Source organism: Plutella xylostella, chromosome 25 (assembly GCF_932276165.1).
Source record: "Plutella xylostella chromosome 25, ilPluXylo3.1, whole genome shotgun sequence".
Lineage (NCBI taxonomy): Eukaryota > Metazoa > Arthropoda > Insecta > Lepidoptera > Plutellidae > Plutella > Plutella xylostella.
This window is the reverse complement of record NC_064005.1, coordinates 4,005,749-4,023,700: the sequence shown is the minus strand read 5'-3', so window position 1 is coordinate 4,023,700 and position 17,952 is coordinate 4,005,749. Positions and strand designations below refer to the sequence as shown.

The 17,952-nt window shown below is 37.9% G+C and overlaps 2 protein-coding genes across 3 annotated transcripts; one reads left to right on the top strand and one right to left on the bottom strand.

Moving 5' to 3' along the window:
• Nucleotides 1-34: 34 nt before the first annotated feature.
• LOC105382366 lies at nucleotides 35-5,652 on the top strand. Of its 2 annotated transcripts, XM_011552232.3 has the most exons (5): nucleotides 35-368; nucleotides 585-1,741; nucleotides 1,831-2,008; nucleotides 3,391-3,498; nucleotides 3,737-5,652. In XM_011552232.3, the coding sequence occupies exons 1-5, from the start codon at nucleotides 275-277 to the stop codon at nucleotides 5,305-5,307; spliced, it is 3,108 nt and encodes a 1,035-aa protein (XP_011550534.3). In that variant the 5' UTR covers nucleotides 35-274; the 3' UTR covers nucleotides 5,308-5,652. The 2 variants fall into 2 exon arrangements, with proteins under 2 accessions (XP_011550534.3, XP_037963366.2); XM_038107438.2 differs by lacking the exon at nucleotides 3,391-3,498 and having other exon boundaries at nucleotides 39-368.
• A 4-nt stretch (nucleotides 5,653-5,656) lies between these two features.
• On the bottom strand, nucleotides 5,657-9,569 carry LOC105382367 (dimethyladenosine transferase 2, mitochondrial). Its single transcript, XM_038107694.2, has 7 exons — nucleotides 9,076-9,569; nucleotides 8,610-8,751; nucleotides 8,316-8,455; nucleotides 7,679-7,828; nucleotides 7,419-7,558; nucleotides 6,820-6,984; nucleotides 5,657-6,373 (listed from the first exon to the last, which is right to left on the bottom strand). The coding sequence occupies exons 1-7, from the start codon at nucleotides 9,475-9,477 to the stop codon at nucleotides 6,211-6,213; spliced, it is 1,302 nt and encodes a 433-aa protein (XP_037963622.2). The 5' UTR covers nucleotides 9,478-9,569; the 3' UTR covers nucleotides 5,657-6,210.
• Nucleotides 9,570-17,952: the final 8,383 nt, after the last annotated feature.

Genomic DNA, 17,952 nt, shown 5'->3' with positions numbered 1-17,952 from the left:
ACCAAAAACTTGAGCAGTGTATGTCAGGCGTTGCTCTGTGTTTTATTGACAGTTGATACCGTTTAATTAATCTGTGTTTTTTGTCCTTGTTCTTCCTCGTAGCCAGAAAAATAACAGCTGTCCTCAATTTAATAAAATTATATAGTTCTTTCATTTCAATTCAGTTTAAGTTTAAATAATATTACCAAGTGCAGCCTTGTGACTTTTATCCACGAATGTAGATACCTACAACTATTATTCTCTGGAAAGATAGAGAGACTTCTCCTGGTAGAGAATGTCGATTCCACCACTTGTTTGCAGCACTCCACCACCTCCAGACCAGTGCGAGGACGACAAAGACACAGAGGATTATGATTTACGCTATAACTGTAAGTTTCTCATGTTCTAGAATTTGTTAAAATTGCGTTGAAAACCATCATTTTAATGGGCTTGGTCCTGAGTTGGATTTTTTTGTACAAGTGTCATTATGTATAAATTCAATTAGTTAATTTTAATTATAATGAATCATAGGGTGTAATGACGCTTAGACCCTTTCTTTTTCTATAATTTAACAGTATAAGTATTATAATAAATCTACTTTTCAGATTCACAAGATGAAGATGATGATGACAGCAGTGAATACTACGGAAACTTCTCTTCCTTTAGTTTTAAAAATAATCCAGAAGAAAATATTGAACTACCTAAAGTGATACCCAAGGATGTAGAAATAAGTAGTGTATCACCAGAATGTGACTTTGTAGGAAATTCTAATAACTCTACTAAAACAGCAGAGATTCATGAAATTTTTCAATCTGTGGATCTTCCAAAACATAATGATTTTCAATTAGAATCTCCAAAAGTGGAAAACAATGTTGAAGTAACTAATCACTGTGATAATCTAAAAGCTACAGAAGACTCTAAAGATGACCATTTTCAAGAAGCTTTGGATTCTGTCCAGGAAGATAGTACTTCCGACAATGATAAATCACTAAACAAAGAAGAAGTTGTTGAAGAATATAGTCATACAAGTACTTCAAATCATGTAGATGATGAATGTACAGAAGCAGGTCTTCATAATTTACAAGATCCTTCTGATGATCAAATTAATTATAATGAAGAAAGTCCTGAAAAAGAACATGAAGAAGTCACTGCCACTAGCATAGTCAATGATACTAACATAGATGATATTGGAATTGAAGATCTAGATTTAAAATTTGACCAAGTATCCATTGACAGTGGAAAAATTACTCAAGAAGATGATGTTGAAGAGCCTGTCTGTGAAGTAAAAGATAATATAGTATTTAATGATGATCCATGGGGCAATGAAGAAGACAATAGTGAATTCCAAGCAACATTTGATGATTTTGAGATGAAAACAACTGAGCCAAAAACTGAACCTGTAGAAAATAATATTAATTCAGAAGCAGTTGCCGATGATGATGACTTTGGAGACTTTGATGATTTCCAATCAGTGGAGGTTAAACCCAATGAAGCTGTACAGGCACCTGAAAATCCACCATCAACCAGTTTCCAATCTATTGAAATCCATAATGAAGCAGTAGAGAAAGTGCTTAGTTCTATATTTGAACATGATATTGAAGGTACAGAGGATGAAATTGTGAGAACATTAGATTCTTCTCTCGGAGAGACTTGGAGACAATTAAAGGAGATTGAAGTCAGACAACCCTACATGATCAATTGGAATAGCTCATTTGGTCAAAAGACACTTCTGAAGGCACTGTGTATAGATTCCAGAAACATTGTAAGATTTATTCTTTAACATTTATTTTCCTCTTACAGTAATATTAGGCTGCATAATAAAATAACTAATTACTGTGTTTAATTTTCTAGCTCTTTGGACCAAAGTGGCAGCATAATATGCCTAAATATGCTGCAAATTTGACTGCTGCACCATTGCAACCTCAGAAACCTGTCACATCTAATCTGTCTACTGATGCCCTGGCTGCGGACCGAGTCACCAGCAAACCCGACACTTGGGAAGATCCATTTAGTTCACATGGGAAAGAATGTGAGTATCAGTCATTATTTACCAAAATACATCATTTAACATTGTTGAGTTTACTATTACTAACAAATCATTGACAGAATCGACTAACACTGTTGTAGAAATGCTAAAAAGCACATCACATCTGAATCTTACAATCAAAACACGCAAAATAGCACTGGGATGTAATATAATATGAACTGACACAACTATAACACGGCTAACCAACTGAGTTTTAGATATTTATGCTACTGATCATCTGAGCTGTATACCACAAGAGCCATCTTCCTGTAATTTTAATATTAACCTTTAAGTATGGACGTGGAGTCTCACAGGCTACCTTATGTTTACGTTTTCATAGTTTTGCCTATTTCCCCCCGCTCCCCGCGATTGAGCGTCTCAGTAGCTTTTGTTTTAGTTGCCAAATTACCAATGAGGGAGGAGGTTGAGTCGTCCGGTGAATATCATGTGAGTAATGACCATCAAAAAATTGACTGGAGCCTGTCAGGCTACACGTCCATTGTTTTCATACAATGTATTTTGTATGGGCAATTATGTTTTTTTTAGATTTTTTTTTCAAAATGTGAAAAATAAGTAATGCTGGTACTTCTAAAGGTAAAGGTAATTTCTAAAAAAACTAGCACTTGTGCATGTAGTGCCTCATGTGCAAAGACGTGATATAAATAGACGATTGCCAAGAGAACTGAGGTTGACTAATGAATCGAGTTTTAGGTGATGATAATTATGGTCACAGAAGGTGTCCAGGATCAAGAAACCAGTCAAGGGTCCACAAGAGCATGTAGAATCTGTCCCGCGAAAAAACATAAGATGAATACCTATGTTTGTGTTGCCTGTGTGTCTCCAAGTGTTCTAGACCTCTGTGCATTGACTGCCAATAAATTGGCACTATTAGACTGTGGTCAATATTTTATATAATAGTTACCTGAAGCAGGTGTTTTGTGTTTTCGGTTACTTATGTATTATATTTTAAGAAAATAAGACTAATTTTGTTATAGTAATAAGTTTGACTGTTTTTTATACCAGAAAATGTAGCCTCAGTAAATTAGGACTTAAAAGTGCCATAAGTTTGAATTTTTAACATTTCTATATTTTTAAAAATAATATTTGATTACATAAGCACGTTATTTTATTGCTTAATGCTTTAAATTCAATATCCAATCAGTTTTAAAGTAATCTAATATAAAATTCTCAAAAAAAAAGTGTATGCATATAGGAGCCTGTGAGGCTCCACGTCCGCACTGGTGTTAAGAAAAAATGACGTCCATACTTAAAGGTTAATGTACTAATCTATGGAATACAGCTTCATAATTATGCTCACAGAGGTGTTTTTTGCATGTCTTGCACACGGATTAACTCACCCCTCCTTGCTTAACCCGATCCCTTAGTCTCCTATGCTGAAGCCCTCCTCCTTGACCTAGAGCACCTAATGGCGACTCTCGACCAAATGGCCCATAACCAATCCTCCCTCAAGATATCTGATCTACTGTCTCATGGTAAGTGAACACTTCATACATTCATAACTCCCTGTCATGTTTGTGATACATGTCATTTAAAATTTACAAGAAGAGTGTGGTGTTTGATGATTGTAAATTAAGTAGGAAATCAAAACACAGAGTTAAAACTTATTTAGCATTTATAATGTAGTAGTAGAAACTTCAAGTAAGGGTATGCCTCAATCACCATTACTAAAAAATTGTAAAACATGTTAAAATACAAACTTTAATGTTCCAGCTTGCAACACCGAAACCAGTACAAGCAGCTCCCCGCCGCGACCGAGCAACCTGGACGTGTTCGACACGACAACCAGCACGGCCGAGCAGATATACCCCTCGTCCATCAACGTGCAGCAACTGCGGCAGATCAGCCTCCCCGACACACACATCTTCACCCCCACTGACTCCGAGGTACCTCGTTCCACCACCATACATTACGACACTGCCACTGGAGTGTCGCAACCAGAGGAGGAACATTCAGAAGATGAATACTCCGACTTTCAAGACTTCCAAGCTACAACGTCAATTAGTAAGCCTGAAGCTGGCACTAGCACTCAACAGATACAGGAACCAGTTGTCGCACCGGTGAAGCCAGTTGTTGAAAACAATCAATATGCGATAAATTTACTTCAACCTATAAAACTGGAGCCGACGACGCCGACCCTCAACTGGCCCGACCCGGGCGAGGTCAAAACCACCTTCGATGATTTCTCAGACTTTGTGTCGAGTGCCCCGTGGCCCTCAGAGCAACCTGACTCTATGAAGTCAATCACAACTGAAGTAACCCCCAGTACTGAGAATGCTAACTTCACTGCAGCGTTTAGTGATATTCCTGATGAAATAACCGCCAGTGAACCGTTACCGGCTGCATCGACTGCTCAGCCAGCACTTCCCACAAACGATGATATCGACGACGATGATGACTTCACCACATTCCATTCAGCCATTCCATCAGTCACTAGTGTCTCAAAAGACGTGGATGGGCCGAGCCCAACGTCGATACAAAAAGTTGCAAACGAACCTAGTCTTGATTTCACTTATCCTCTGGACTTCAATGTAGACTTTTCGAGCTTCGAAAGCAGCGTATTCAAAACTAGTGACATATCAGACACAAAGGCGGCAGTTATTCCAGAGCCATTGGCTACAAATAAAAATTACATTCCTAATAGTTTTAGTGTAAATGCTAAAGTAGAAAGTCATAATGCGGCGGACACGTCGCCCGCGCTGCCGGCCGGCGGCCGCGTGCTGCTGCCCACGCCCGCGCCCCCCGCGCACTCTGCGCACCTCGCGGCCCCCGCGCCGCCCGCTGCCGCCGGGCAGATCCTGCAACCACTATCTCTAGAGGGATTCTCGCAAATCAACTGGCCTAACCCAGGATCGCTAGACTTGCAGGACTTGTCTAGATTCAATCCTGTGGAGACGCTGCCGTCCCTGAAGGGGGAGATAAACGGGGGCATGAGTAAGAACTCGTCGCCGGCGCACAGTCAGAAGAGCCGCGCTTCGGATGACGACTGGGGAGATTTCGTGTCGAGCCGCCCGCGCGCGGCGCCCCGACGCCCGGCGGCGGCGGCGGCGGCGGCGGCGGATGATGACGAGTGGACGGACTTCGTGAGCAGCCCCGGCCCCGCCGCACACAACGGAGTCAACACCATCAGCTTCAACGTGCACACCAACCTTAACGTCCACAAGAACACCACCAAATACAAAATAGACAACAAATTACCCGTCGACTTGCCCAGCCTCAACTACGTCACGCCAAAGGCGAACCAACACAGGAGTTACAGCGACCGACATTTCCAAAACTTATAACAAGACAACAACGGCTGTGTTTTTGTCACTACTTAATGTAACTATGTACTTAATTAATTAGTTTATTTATTGTACGATAGGATGGTGGCGGTGCAATAGAGTTAATATATTTATCAATTAATTAAGAATTCCATATTTTAGCGAAATACCACATGAGTATCACATTCTATGACGTATAGTTACTAGAGAGTAACATCAATTATTTTAAAAACTGTTTTATCAAAATTCAATCGATAAACCAATGAATTGTAGCAATAATTAATATAGAATTACATTTATAAATTTGTATTTGTGTAAATAAGTATCCTTGTGTATATAGTGTCTCAGAAGTAAATAATAATATGTAAAAGAATATCGCATAGTCAAGGAGATAGTTACCTGGTGAGATTGTTTCATAGCCTCATTATTCACTTCAGTTTCAGTATTTCACTATCTCTTGCAAGTGATAGTACGTGTGTTCTTATTCAAAATTCGTAAAATAATAGGTAATATTATAGGTATTTTTATTAGAAACCAAAATTACCTAACATAATGATGAATGCTATTAAGTATTATTGTTTAAATTCATTTCATGATCTATTAATGTTGTTATTATGTACATAATATTATAAATGAAATAAAACTAGATATTCTTTAAAAAAACAAACTGTTTATTTTCGATCCGGTATTATATATATGGTGTTTCTTCTATATTTTACACGCTTCCATTCTCAATTTTCAACAGTGGTACATAACAATCAATCGACATTATTATTTACCATAGGCACTGTCTGCTTCGTGTAAATAGTTTGATATGAAATATTTACACACATACTCCGAACGGTCTATACGTCTATACCCATAGCCCTATCTCTTTCTGTCACATGTATCTCCACTCTTGCCAGAGGCAACAGCTAGTGTTCCCTAGTGCTCTTGCTCCACGTCAGAGGCCTCCATATCGTCGTCTATGGGCGTGCCCGCGATGGTCTCCTTCTCATCCAGGTCGATGGCCGATATGAACTTGGGCAGGTTGTTCTCCATAGTCACTCTGAACGGACACTGGTCGAACTCCGGCCAGGATATGAATCTGGAAATAGAACAAAAATCGTAGTACCTAGTGTAGTAAAGTGCACGTGTCATAATTGGATTGTAGGTTTGAATGGGGCTTCACGAATCACGCACACAATAGGTTTTCGAACGTCATGTAGGTAACAAGTTGGAGTAAGGGTTTGGTAAAGATGTTTTTTAAAGGTGGGATGCAAGTCTATTTCTAGAGGATTCATTCATATTTATTACTGACTGGCGTCAGCCAGCGTATCTGAACTAAATCGATGGAAGGTAACTGTCATCATCACTCCACATAAAAGGCTCACATTACGCAAACTAACTCTGCTGTACGGGATCATTATCGACGTAAATAAACGTCGCGATTCGCCATAAATACGGCGCTGTGATTGTTTTATCGTCGTCGATAACGAACCCGTGTACCGGCCGCTGCTCTATTTCGCCTAAAATTCTTACACATACACATACTTTTTAAAAACCGTAAGCTTCTGCTGCAAGGTGAGGTCCCCGAACTCGGTGAAGATGTTGATGTGCGGTAGCGGCGCGTCGTGCGGGCCGGGTGCGCGCGCCGCGCGGGACTCCGCCGGGTCCTGCCCCGTGATCAGCCACACGCCGCAGCCTGGGATCCACTGCCTGGGGTGGAGGGGTTCATTTGTTATCAACTGGGGTAAAATTTTACTGTAAAGCTACGTACAGACGGCCCAACGAACTCCTAACGATGGATATTTATCATATGTACATAATACAGGGCAGATTGCAGCAACGAAGGTCAACGAAACCCGTTCGTTGGCGTTCGTTTGGCCGGTCTGTATGCAGCTTTAAACAATTCGTCTCACTACAAGTAGGTAGGTAGCAGTATAGTCAGAGTACAACACCTACAAGGTAGAACGAGATACCATGAGTCGGTCCGCCATTTATATAACTTTTCTTTATCGGCGCAACTTTTATCTTCAACTGGATTGTGCAGCTTTGTCCTAAGTTCGTGTAGTTTGTAGGTATGTGTTTGTACCTGCGACTTTGGCGTCAACGGTTTTGCTCATCAGAAATAATAGAATAAAGGTACTGACTCCAGCATCGGTATAATCCGCGTTGACTTGGAGATCATGTGCGGTCTGAAGAAGTACCACAGCAGAGGCAGGTTGTCGCTCGAACACGGCAGTTGTTGCTTCTGCTTTATGTTCACTAAATACAGGCAGTATTCGTCAATCTGTAAGTAAAAATATGGGTCAGTTAACCAAACAAAATATTTGTAATGCAAAAACTAGAGACTCCAATCTTCCTGTATTTCTTTAACAAAAAATAACGGAGTCATTAAGAATATACATACCACCGACGCTTTTTTCTTATCTGGTGGATGCATCCATGGAAGGTAATATGTCTTTGGTATTTTCGTGATGACTTTAGTGTCAAACAGCAGCTGGAACATCGCTGGCAGTGACTTGTGCTTCACATTCTGCATGCCTTGGTCCGTGAGGAACTGGAAGGTAATATTGTAGAAATGGTTGATTGCATATCAAAGTGAAATATTTTCTGTCTTCTTCTCTTCCTTAAGAAATGGATAGTCCTTTGTCTTTGAGAGGACAACAACAGAAGGAATGTATATGACTATTAATAGTATTCATACAAAATTTCAGTATTTTATTTAAAATAAAATCTTATATTTATTTATTTATTTGATACTTTATTTCACAAATATGAAATATAAGTGTACAAAAGGTGGACTTAATGCTGGCTATATTCTGGCTTACAGATGACTCAGGATGTTATAATTATTTATAAGTTCAGCTATCCTACCATAGGATGTAAGCCTTGCCGAACTGAAAATAATAAGATGAAACAAGGACACTTCAGAGAGCCACATACAGGAACTTTAACCCCTTTCCAGTCAGGATGTTATGGGGAATTATAATATCAGAAACTTATGAAATAAAAATTGGTTATAATATTTTGTGACAGCATCTTACATTAAAGTAGTCCCCGGGCATGGCCATGTATAGGTCAGGCCGGCCAAGCTGGTTGTGAGAGTGGTGGAAGATGATGGTGTTGATCAGGTGCCTCACAAATGATATGCCAGGCATCGCCCCAACTATCTTCAATATTCTATCTGAAACAATAATTTATACATTTCATGTGTCAATGCTTTTATTGGTTGCAGAACTATGCTACTGATAATATCATAAAATTAAATAATAGAAAATAGTGCTATTATGAAAATTATATTATGAGTTTATGACTAAAAAACCTTATTAAACACTTACCATTATCATCTGTTGTGAGATCCCCCAATAGTTCTTTGATTCTGTTTCCATTGTCAATTTTATCTTGAAAAGCTAATTTCCACATGCCAAAAAAGTCTGCTACCTTGTGTGAAAATTTATCTGGGTACTTTTTTTGTAGTTCCTAAAACAATTAAAGCAAGTATTAAATAATCTTACCTAAGTATTCTACTTAAGTATAATTATTCTTAGCTCTACAAACATACAGACGCTTGGGATTGTATCTGGCAGAAAGAATCTCTCTGGCTATACAGCCAGGTAATGCAGCTAGCATTATGGGAACCTTTGAGCCAGGTACGGTAAGAGGAGGTATTTTTGATTAGTTTAAGTAGTTTTTAATTTGCATGTTTATTTGTTTATTAAAATTATTATATAGTTATTTAAGTGACATTGTTGTTCTATTTTATTTTATGTACATTACTTATTATACTTCCATAATCATACCCACCATTATGAAGGGAGAAAAGTTGTTTGAGACTTCATACAGATGAAGAGGTTCTATACGATGTTTCAGGAGTTCTTCAGTGAGGAATCCAAAGCCAGGGTTAACCTCAACCACAGGTGAACCGGTATTTAAATGTTCCTTAAGTGTTTCTGCTATATCTGTTGCGGTGTTTTTATGTATCAAATACATACTTTCCGGAGTTTTGTATTTACGAAGCAGTGTTTTAGGTATGGTTTCCTTGATATTATCATAATAAGGCAATGTTTCCAAATACTTCATAACATCTGGAGCTAGTTTCGGATCCACTTTTTCAGTTTTTTTTAGTTTGTGTCGTAATCTAAAGGGATATTTTAGGGGCTGCTTATTCCCAATGGAGCACAAACAGGTTCTTGTACTTGAGAACATTGTTTATAAAACCAAATTACATTAACACCACTTTATTTTACAAACAAACAAATGTTTATCAATAATAATAACCTCAAAAAAATGCTCAGCTGATAGCATTTGACACTTCTGACAGTTGACCGGACTGAGTGGACTGCATTGACATGGGAAGCTGCGTTGTAAAAGCGGGGTGCGTATTGCGACGTATAAAAACGAAATGTATAATTTCACATTAATAACGTTCACAACATATAATGAACGTTACGTATAACAACAAAATCTATATTTTCATAAGGTATAAGATTCAATTGGTATAACGTACATTTTATATAAAATCAAAATATATAATACTTACGAGGACTAATATCAATTCGTATAACATACATTACGTATATCGATTAAAATATATACTATCATTTAGTATAAAGTTCATAATCTGTGTTTAATTACCCAACACCGTCAAACCCCCTAGCACCAAAACCTAAAGATAGGTGCGACGACGAGCAAAGCGAGGAGGAGCGTGTTAGGTGCACATGTTCGTCGAAACCAAAGCGGAGCGCAGCGAAGCGGAGCGGAGCGTCTCCCCACACAGCGCCAATAATAATAATGTCAAAACCCCTAGTACCAAAACCTAAAGATAGGTGCGACGACGAGCAAAGCGAGGAGGAGCGTGTTAGGTGCACATGTTCGTCGAAACCAAAGCGGAGCGCAGCGAAGCGGAGCGGAGCGTCTCCCCACACAGCGCCAATAATAATAATGTCAAAACCCCTAGTACCAAAACCTAAAGATAGGTGCGACGACGAGCAAAGCGAGGAGGAGCGTGTTAGGTGCACATGTTCGTCGAAACCAAAGCGGAGCGCAGCGAAGCGGAGCGGAGCGTCTCCCCACACAGCGCCAATAATAATAATGTCAAAACCCCTAGTACCAAAACCTAAAGATAGGTGCGACGACGAGCAAAGCGAGGAGGAGCGTGTTAGGTGCACATGTTCGTCGAAACCAAAGCGGAGCGCAGCGAAGCGGAGCGGAGCGTCTCCCCACATAGCGCCAATAATAATAATAATGTCAAAACCCCTAGTAATAAAATAAAATAAAATAAAAAGCCTTTATTTGTTCCCAAATATAAACCATTAATCATCACATTAAAAATTAAAAAATAGTTATGAAATAATTACATTGATATAAGATTTAAAAATTGGTAGGTGTGTTGGATTAAATTCGATTAGGTACAATAAATAGCATTGCAATTAAATAAAAATCTCACCATAATAATAAAAAATAAAATAAAAAATTATAAATAAACATTAAAACTATTAAAGAAGAATGGCGAAACCTGACCCGCTTTGCATAAGTTAGCAGCCACTCACCAAACCTTTTGCTGAATGGTACACGCACAAATAAGTTTTATAATCTATATCATGGGATTCCCAATTCATAGCGCATCACAAAATGTATTACATGATTTTATTTATGCAAATAATATCATAATTATTTTTGCACATTTCACACTCAGAAACCTATTTTTATAAAGAGACCAATTTCAAAAATTATTTCATTCTATTCAAGTTCCCGTTATCCCGAAGTAACATAAAATACTTTTTAGCCAGGAATTCCCACGGAAAAACTTTTAAAAACAATTTTTAGCTCGAGGGTAACATCTAGTACAATAGAAAGACTTGATCTTTCAGCACCTATATCTTCGTTCTCCCATGTCTCATAATAATAAAATTAATACCAGTATATGCTGTAGTCACGGACTACACATCAGTGTATGTTTCATCAATGGCCGCTCTGGGTCATGGCGCCATAGAGAAATGGCCATTCTCCTTTCATAGATTAAAGAGACTCATGCATTACAATTAGGTCGTGTATGTACATTAAAATTTTGTTTTCACATTTTTATAATAAAATTACATCTCAAACATTAAATTTATTTATAAATTGGTTCTAAAATTTTCATTTATTTACCTACAATTTTATTTTATATTATTCATGCAACTTTAAAAAAATAATGAGACAAATGAACATGCTTCAGTATTTATACAATTTAACCCTAACTTATTTTTTGTTTTATATAATGGGATCCCGTAGTCGGGTAAAGGCCTCCTCCAGATTTAGCCACTCGTCTCTGTCTAGCGCTACGTCCATCCAGCTATTGCCGGCCACTGCGCGGATTCCATCCACCCAGCGCTTGGGCGGGCGGCCTCGGCGGCGCGAGCCGTGGGCGGGGCCGAGCCACGCAGTCACCAGGATGCTCCATCTGTGGTCGGTACAGCGAGCTAGGTGACCAGCCCACTTCCACTTCATACGTCTCGCATGTAGTAGTGCGTCTTTAATTCCAGTCCTCTCTCTGATATCTTCATTTCGTATTTTGTCTTTTAGCCTTATGCCAAGGATGCTACGTTCCATTGCTCTTTGACAGGTTGTTATTCTTTTTGCGTTAGCTTCAGATAGACTCCATAGAGCAGTGTTTTTCAACCTTTATCGTGATGCGACCCCCCTAGTGTAAAAAAATATTTCGCGACCCCCTTGACCCTTCGGTTTTTTTTAATCATGTATGTGTACTTATTTATGTTACAGTACCAATATTCATTCTATACGACGTATTTATGGTATCCATGATAAGGATATATATAAGTACATACTTATCGGATATAAAAACACATTATTTTACAATTAAGTCTTCAAAGGCGATGTCATCACTACAAAAAACAAAATAAATAGCTTTATCAATAAAACTTGTGGTCGTCGTCTTATATCCAAAATAATTTTGATGCTTTTTCGTCGTCATAATCTTTTACTGAAGAAGTCGGTTGTTGTGAGAACATCAAGGCATATACAGGTTGTTCCAAAAGTCAACGTCATGCCTTGAACGGCTGATAGGCCAGCTCGGGAGTGGCCAGAACATATTCTTAGTAAAAAATCCATAATTTTCGATATATTGACACTAAGTATATAAATTTGCTGAAAATAGTCACCTCGGTTTTTGCGTGCCGCCGCGCCGGTACAAAATTCCATATTGAGGTGTTTTTGATGTTGCATGTCTTCCATGTCTTGCCTGTATAATCCTACATCACAGTCCAAGAAATAACGAGTAATGCTGTATGTTTTATGACTATTGACAAGTAATTGTAAAATTGTACGTCAAAATAAACGATACTTCATTAATTTCAAAGACCTCAATCTAAAATTGTTTGAAGATTATTTTTTTAAAGTTTATTTTAAATTTTCGCTATAGGTAACAGCTGAGACCTGGCGACCGACCCCCAACAGAAGCTTCGCGACCCCCCAGGGGGTCGCGACCCACAGGTTGAAAAACACTGCCATAGAGTAAGTAAAAGAGAGGGCGCTACTGTGCGCAGAGTAAACATTAGCTCCGTGTTATTTAAACTTTAAAAATAATTTTACCGTCTAAATTGTCAAAAACTCGAAGCCTAAAGCTAAATTTAAGTGAAATATAATAGTGTAAATAAAGACAGATGTGTAAAACACAAAGAAAGTGACAAAAAAGGTCAAAAGTGATAAAGTCAATAAACCAGTGATTAAAGTGAAATAATGTACTAGTGCAGTTTGAATACCAAAAAAAAAGGCTTTTTATAAGTGATTCTTAAGTGGATAGTTATAAACACAAACCCAAAAGCCAAGGACTATCGAATAATTTGTTTCATAACCTACAAAAATTGCATACTCATTCTCATAAAAACAGTACAGTCAACACACTACAAGAAATAAGAATAACAACGCCATCTATCAATTCCCAAGATCAACAGCTAGTTTTGTTTTCGGATGATCAATCAATAAAGTTTTGCCACTCAACAATAGAGGGCGCTGTATGCCAAAATACAAAAAACGAAAGTGCTGCCACCAAGTCTTAGCGTCAAGTAGCGTAACAAAAATTGTAGAGCTTTATAGCGATAAAATTGTAGAGTAAAACTCCAACGAAAAAGTAGAGCTATACATGAAAGTGTAGAGTCGCACGCACGTAGAGACATAAAAAATAAAATAAAAATATATAAATTAAAAATATATATATATTGATACAATGTCTGAATATCACCAACTACTAGAAGCAATTAAAAACATGAACTTGGAGATGAAAGACCAGCTTATTACCCTGGATAATAAAATTGAATCATTGGAGGCAAATATAACAGGCAAAATCATAAACAGTATTGATAACAAATTCGAAACAATTCAATCGGAAGTGAACACTTTAAAGGATAAAACTAATGCACAGGAAAAGGAACTAGAAAGAATTGACCGTGAATCAAGAAAGAGGAATATAGTTATATTTGGAGTAGCAGAGGAAGAAGAAAATGGTGCATATGCCGAATTGGAAAAAATGGTGACAGATATAATAACAATAAACCTCGAAATTGAATGTAGCCGGCAAGATATACAATTTGTGACTAGAATGGGGAAGAAGAGGGAGAATAAGCCAAGACCAATATTATTGTCAACCACTACAATGGGAAAAAAGATTGAAATAATGAAAAATAAATATAAGCTCGAAAGCACCGGTTGCTATCTGAAAGAAGATTACCCTAAGAAGGTGCTAGAGATCAGGAAATCACTGCAAGAAGAACTAAAAAAAGAGATAGAAAAGGGGAACCGCGCTTACATAAAGTATGATAAACTGGTGATACTCAATAAACCAATCAACAATAAGCGTCGCCTATCAGAAAGTCCTGAACACCAAAAAGAGGCTAGCACATCACAAAAAAATGAAAAAACACCAACAAATAGCCAAAATCAACCTATAAAGAGAAACAAAACGTCCAAAACAAGTCCAACAAAACAAAAAAGTATGAGTTCGTTCATAAACAAGAACTATAGAGAACTTAAAGCAACTACTACTAGCCCTACTCAGAATAAGCTAAATGATACAAAAACGACACCCAAAAGAGTTTAGCAACGACAATCAGGCCCCCCCCATAGCACATTGCCCCCTCCCACCAATACTCTCCCAACACGGCTGGTCCCCGCGGGAGTTAGCGACTATAACCCTCCAGACACACTAAATAAACTACACATATGCACTTATAATGTACGAACACTTCTACAAGAAGAACGAATGATAGAGTTACAAAATGCGCTGAAACATATTAATTGGGATATCATCGGTATTTCGGAAATCCGCAAAGAAGGATATGGCATTGAAGAAAGAGACTGGTGTATTTTTCACTACTTTGGCGAAACTCAAGGCACAAGAGGCGTAGGTTTTCTAACTAAAAAACACTTAAGATCTCAAATCATAGAGTTCGTTGGATTCTCTGATAGAGTTGCCTTACTAAATCTGAAAACTCAAAATGATCCACTCTCTATTATACAAGTTTATGCACCGACAGAGCGAGCCACAGATCAGGACGTGGATGCATTTTACCAAGACATTGGTAGAGCAAGAGAAAAATGCTTCAAGAATACAATCATCATGGGAGACTTCAATGCTAAAATTGGTATCCAAAAAGAAAGTCTTGGCAAATTGGTCGGCACTTATGGCTCCGGCGATCGAAATAATAGAGGAGAAAGACTTATAGACTTTGCAATGGAGGATGACCTAGCAATAATGAACACCTTTTATAAAAAGAACATAAACCAACGATGGACATGGTTGTCGCCTGATGGACATACAAAGAATGAAATAGATTACATCCTGTCAAATAGGAAAGATCTCTTCACTGATGTCGAAGTCCTAAAGAGTATCCCTTTCCGTTCAGACCATAGACTCTTACGAGGCACACTATACCTTAATAGTAAGAAAAAAAGCAGAAAATACTTTACGAACAGCCACTCTACACTAAAACATGAAGAAGAACAAAACAAATACATAGAGCTACTGGAACATAAAATTGAAAAATATCTAATAGAAAATACATCAACTCAACAGTTATACGACACAATAGAAAAGGCAATAACTGAAAGCTTAATTGAAGCAAAAAATGTAACTAATAATAATGTAAACAACAATAAATTCAATATATCGGAATCCACAAAAGCGCTTATACTAAGGAGGCACAACTTAATAAACAAAACCATTAAAACAAAAATAGAGAAAAAATGTCTAAGTGCTCTACATAAATCCATCTCAAGAAAACTAAAAGAAGAATATAAAAACTACAAGCTTAAAGTTTATGAAGAATGGTTGATAAAGACAGGAGGCCTAAAACGTGCAGAAAAAGCTCTACGAAAATCTAGAAATTGGATTCCTAACCTAACAAAAGAAGGCAAAACTACGAACAATAGAGAAGAACTTATATCATTGGCCACTGAATACTATAAAGAGCTTTATAAACCGAAAGTTGACGACGATGAGTTATTAAATCGAGATTATACACCACTAAAAGGAACGGAATGTATCAAAGAATTTAATTTAAAAGAAATTATCACTGCTATGAGACACCTCAGTAACGACAAATGTCCAGGATCTGACCGTATCATAAACGAGGCAATCAAATTGGGCGAAAAGTTATTGGCAGGTCTACTATGCCAACTTTTTAATAATATCCTGAAAGAAAAGAGAGTTCCGAGACAATGGACTAAATCGGAAATCATACTTATTTACAAAAAAGGTGACCCGTCAAATATTTCAAATTATCGACCAATCAGCCTGATGTCAAGTATATATAAAATGTTCGCTTACTGTCTTCTGAGAAGAATCGGACCGACAATTGACCAGAGACAACCAGTTGAACAAGCGGGTTTCAGACCAAAATTCTCAACGATTGATCATATCCATGTCTTAACACAAATAATTGAAAAGTACAAAGAATTCAACTCTTGTCTCTATGTAGCGTTTGTTGACTACAAAAAGGCATTCGACTCAATCTCCCACCGGTCTATTCTAGAGGCTCTACAACACCACAAAGTTGAAGAAAATTATATTGAAATTATTAAGAACATTTACGAAAACTGTGTTAGCAAGATCAGTCTTGAAAGGCCCGGAAATGAATTCAAAGTCGGCAGAGGCGTGAGACAAGGTGACCCATTATCACCAACAATTTTTATAGCCGTCTTAGAGACCATATTCTGCAAATCTAGATGGAAAGATAGAGGAATCATCATAAAAGGCAAGATGCTGAGCCATTTAAGGTTCGCTGATGACATAGTCCTATTCGCGGAATCGGCACGAGACCTAGAATTTATGCTACAAGACCTCCACAATCATAGCACTAAGGTGGGCTTAGAAATGAACTTAGATAAGACAAAGATAATGACAAACGGCTGTAGAAGAATAATCAAAATTGATGGAGCACCAATAGAGTACGTTGAGGACTATGTATACCTAGGCAAGCTAGTATCATTCAGAGATGTTGACAAGGAAGAGATAGAAAGAAGAATTGCAATAGCATGGAAGAAATTCTGGTCTCTTAAGGAGATCCTGAAATCGAACGTAGCAATAAACCTCAAGAAAAAGGTTATGGACTCATGTATCCTTCCTTCTCTTACGTACGCCTGCCAAACATGGAAAACCCCTAGTACCAAAACCTAAAGATAGGTGCGACGACGAGCAAAGCGAGGAGGAGCGTGTTAGGTGCACATGTTCGTCGAAACCAAAGCGGAGCGCAGCGAAGCGGAGCGGAGCGTTCCCCACACATAACGTCAATAATAATGAAAATACGAAACGACAATCTTTTATACTTTTTGTGCATTATACATTATGATAATTATATCCGTTGTAGAATATATGTTATAAACGTTATGCATTTTAATCGTTATATCAATTGAAATTATATTTTTTGAACGTTATTCTTAACGAAATTATGTATTTAGTAATTATGCCTTTCGTTTGTTATGCACAGTGATCGTTATACTTAATAAATTTATATCATATGGACGTATACCTTGTGAATGTTATACCATTCGTTTTTATACCTCGTATTACTTACCCGTAAAAGCGATATCGCATCGTAGTTGGTACCATTTTTATAACTTCTCCCGCGACCGCGCCATAGTTGATGTCGATAAACTCTTAACGAGTTTGCGCTAGGAGTAGATAGTAATACGCTTACCTCCAATCACAGCGTCGTATTTATGGAAAATCGCGATATAGTTAGTGACGTTTAGGTACGTCGATAATGAATCCGTGGCTTAGAGTAATAAACCCGTGGAGAGCGCGCCACTGGATGCGATCTTTAGCTTTCCGCATCCAATCATATCCAGCAACCTTTCGCAAGTCGTCACCCCATCTAGCCGGAGGGCGTCCCACACTACGTTTTCCTAGTCGCGGCCTCCACTCCAGAACACGTTTACTTACCCCCAAAGATATCTGAAAGAATACCTACCTCATTTAAGTATGTATGATGCCATCCACCTGAAGCATGATTATACGTAGTTAGCTCTAAATGGCTCGCGTTAATAAAAATATTAAAAATTTAGATAGTTAAGTAGGTACTTAGTTACTTAATACTTAAGGAATGTTGTAAAATTATAATTATTGTTCCATTCTTTTATGATTGTTTCCCACCGAAACGAGAACAATGTCACTGCCATCAACGACCA

What these genes read in the sequence shown, in the direction of transcription:
- LOC105382366 (XM_011552232.3), top strand. Translation starts at nt 275, where the DNA reads ATGTCGATTCCACCACTTGTTTGCAGCACTCCACCACCTCCAGACCAG. An exon ending in TTATGATTTACGCTATAACT is followed by an intron (nt 369 to 584) that starts GTAAGTTTCTCA and finishes TCTACTTTTCAG; the next exon opens with ATTCACAAGATGAAGATGAT. An exon ending in ATCTGATCTACTGTCTCATG is followed by an intron (nt 3,499 to 3,736) that starts GTAAGTGAACAC and finishes TTAATGTTCCAG; the next exon opens with CTTGCAACACCGAAACCAGT.
- LOC105382367 (XM_038107694.2), bottom strand. Translation starts at nt 9,477, where the DNA reads ATGTTCTCAAGTACAAGAACCTGTTTGTGCTCCATTGGGAATAAGCAG. An exon ending in ATAAGAAAAAAGCGTCGGTG is followed by an intron (nt 7,559 to 7,678) that starts GTATGTATATTC and finishes TTTTACTTACAG; the next exon opens with ATTGACGAATACTGCCTGTA. An exon ending in CGGATTATACCGATGCTGGA is followed by an intron (nt 6,985 to 7,418) that starts GTCAGTACCTTT and finishes CCTCCACCCCAG; the next exon opens with GCAGTGGATCCCAGGCTGCG.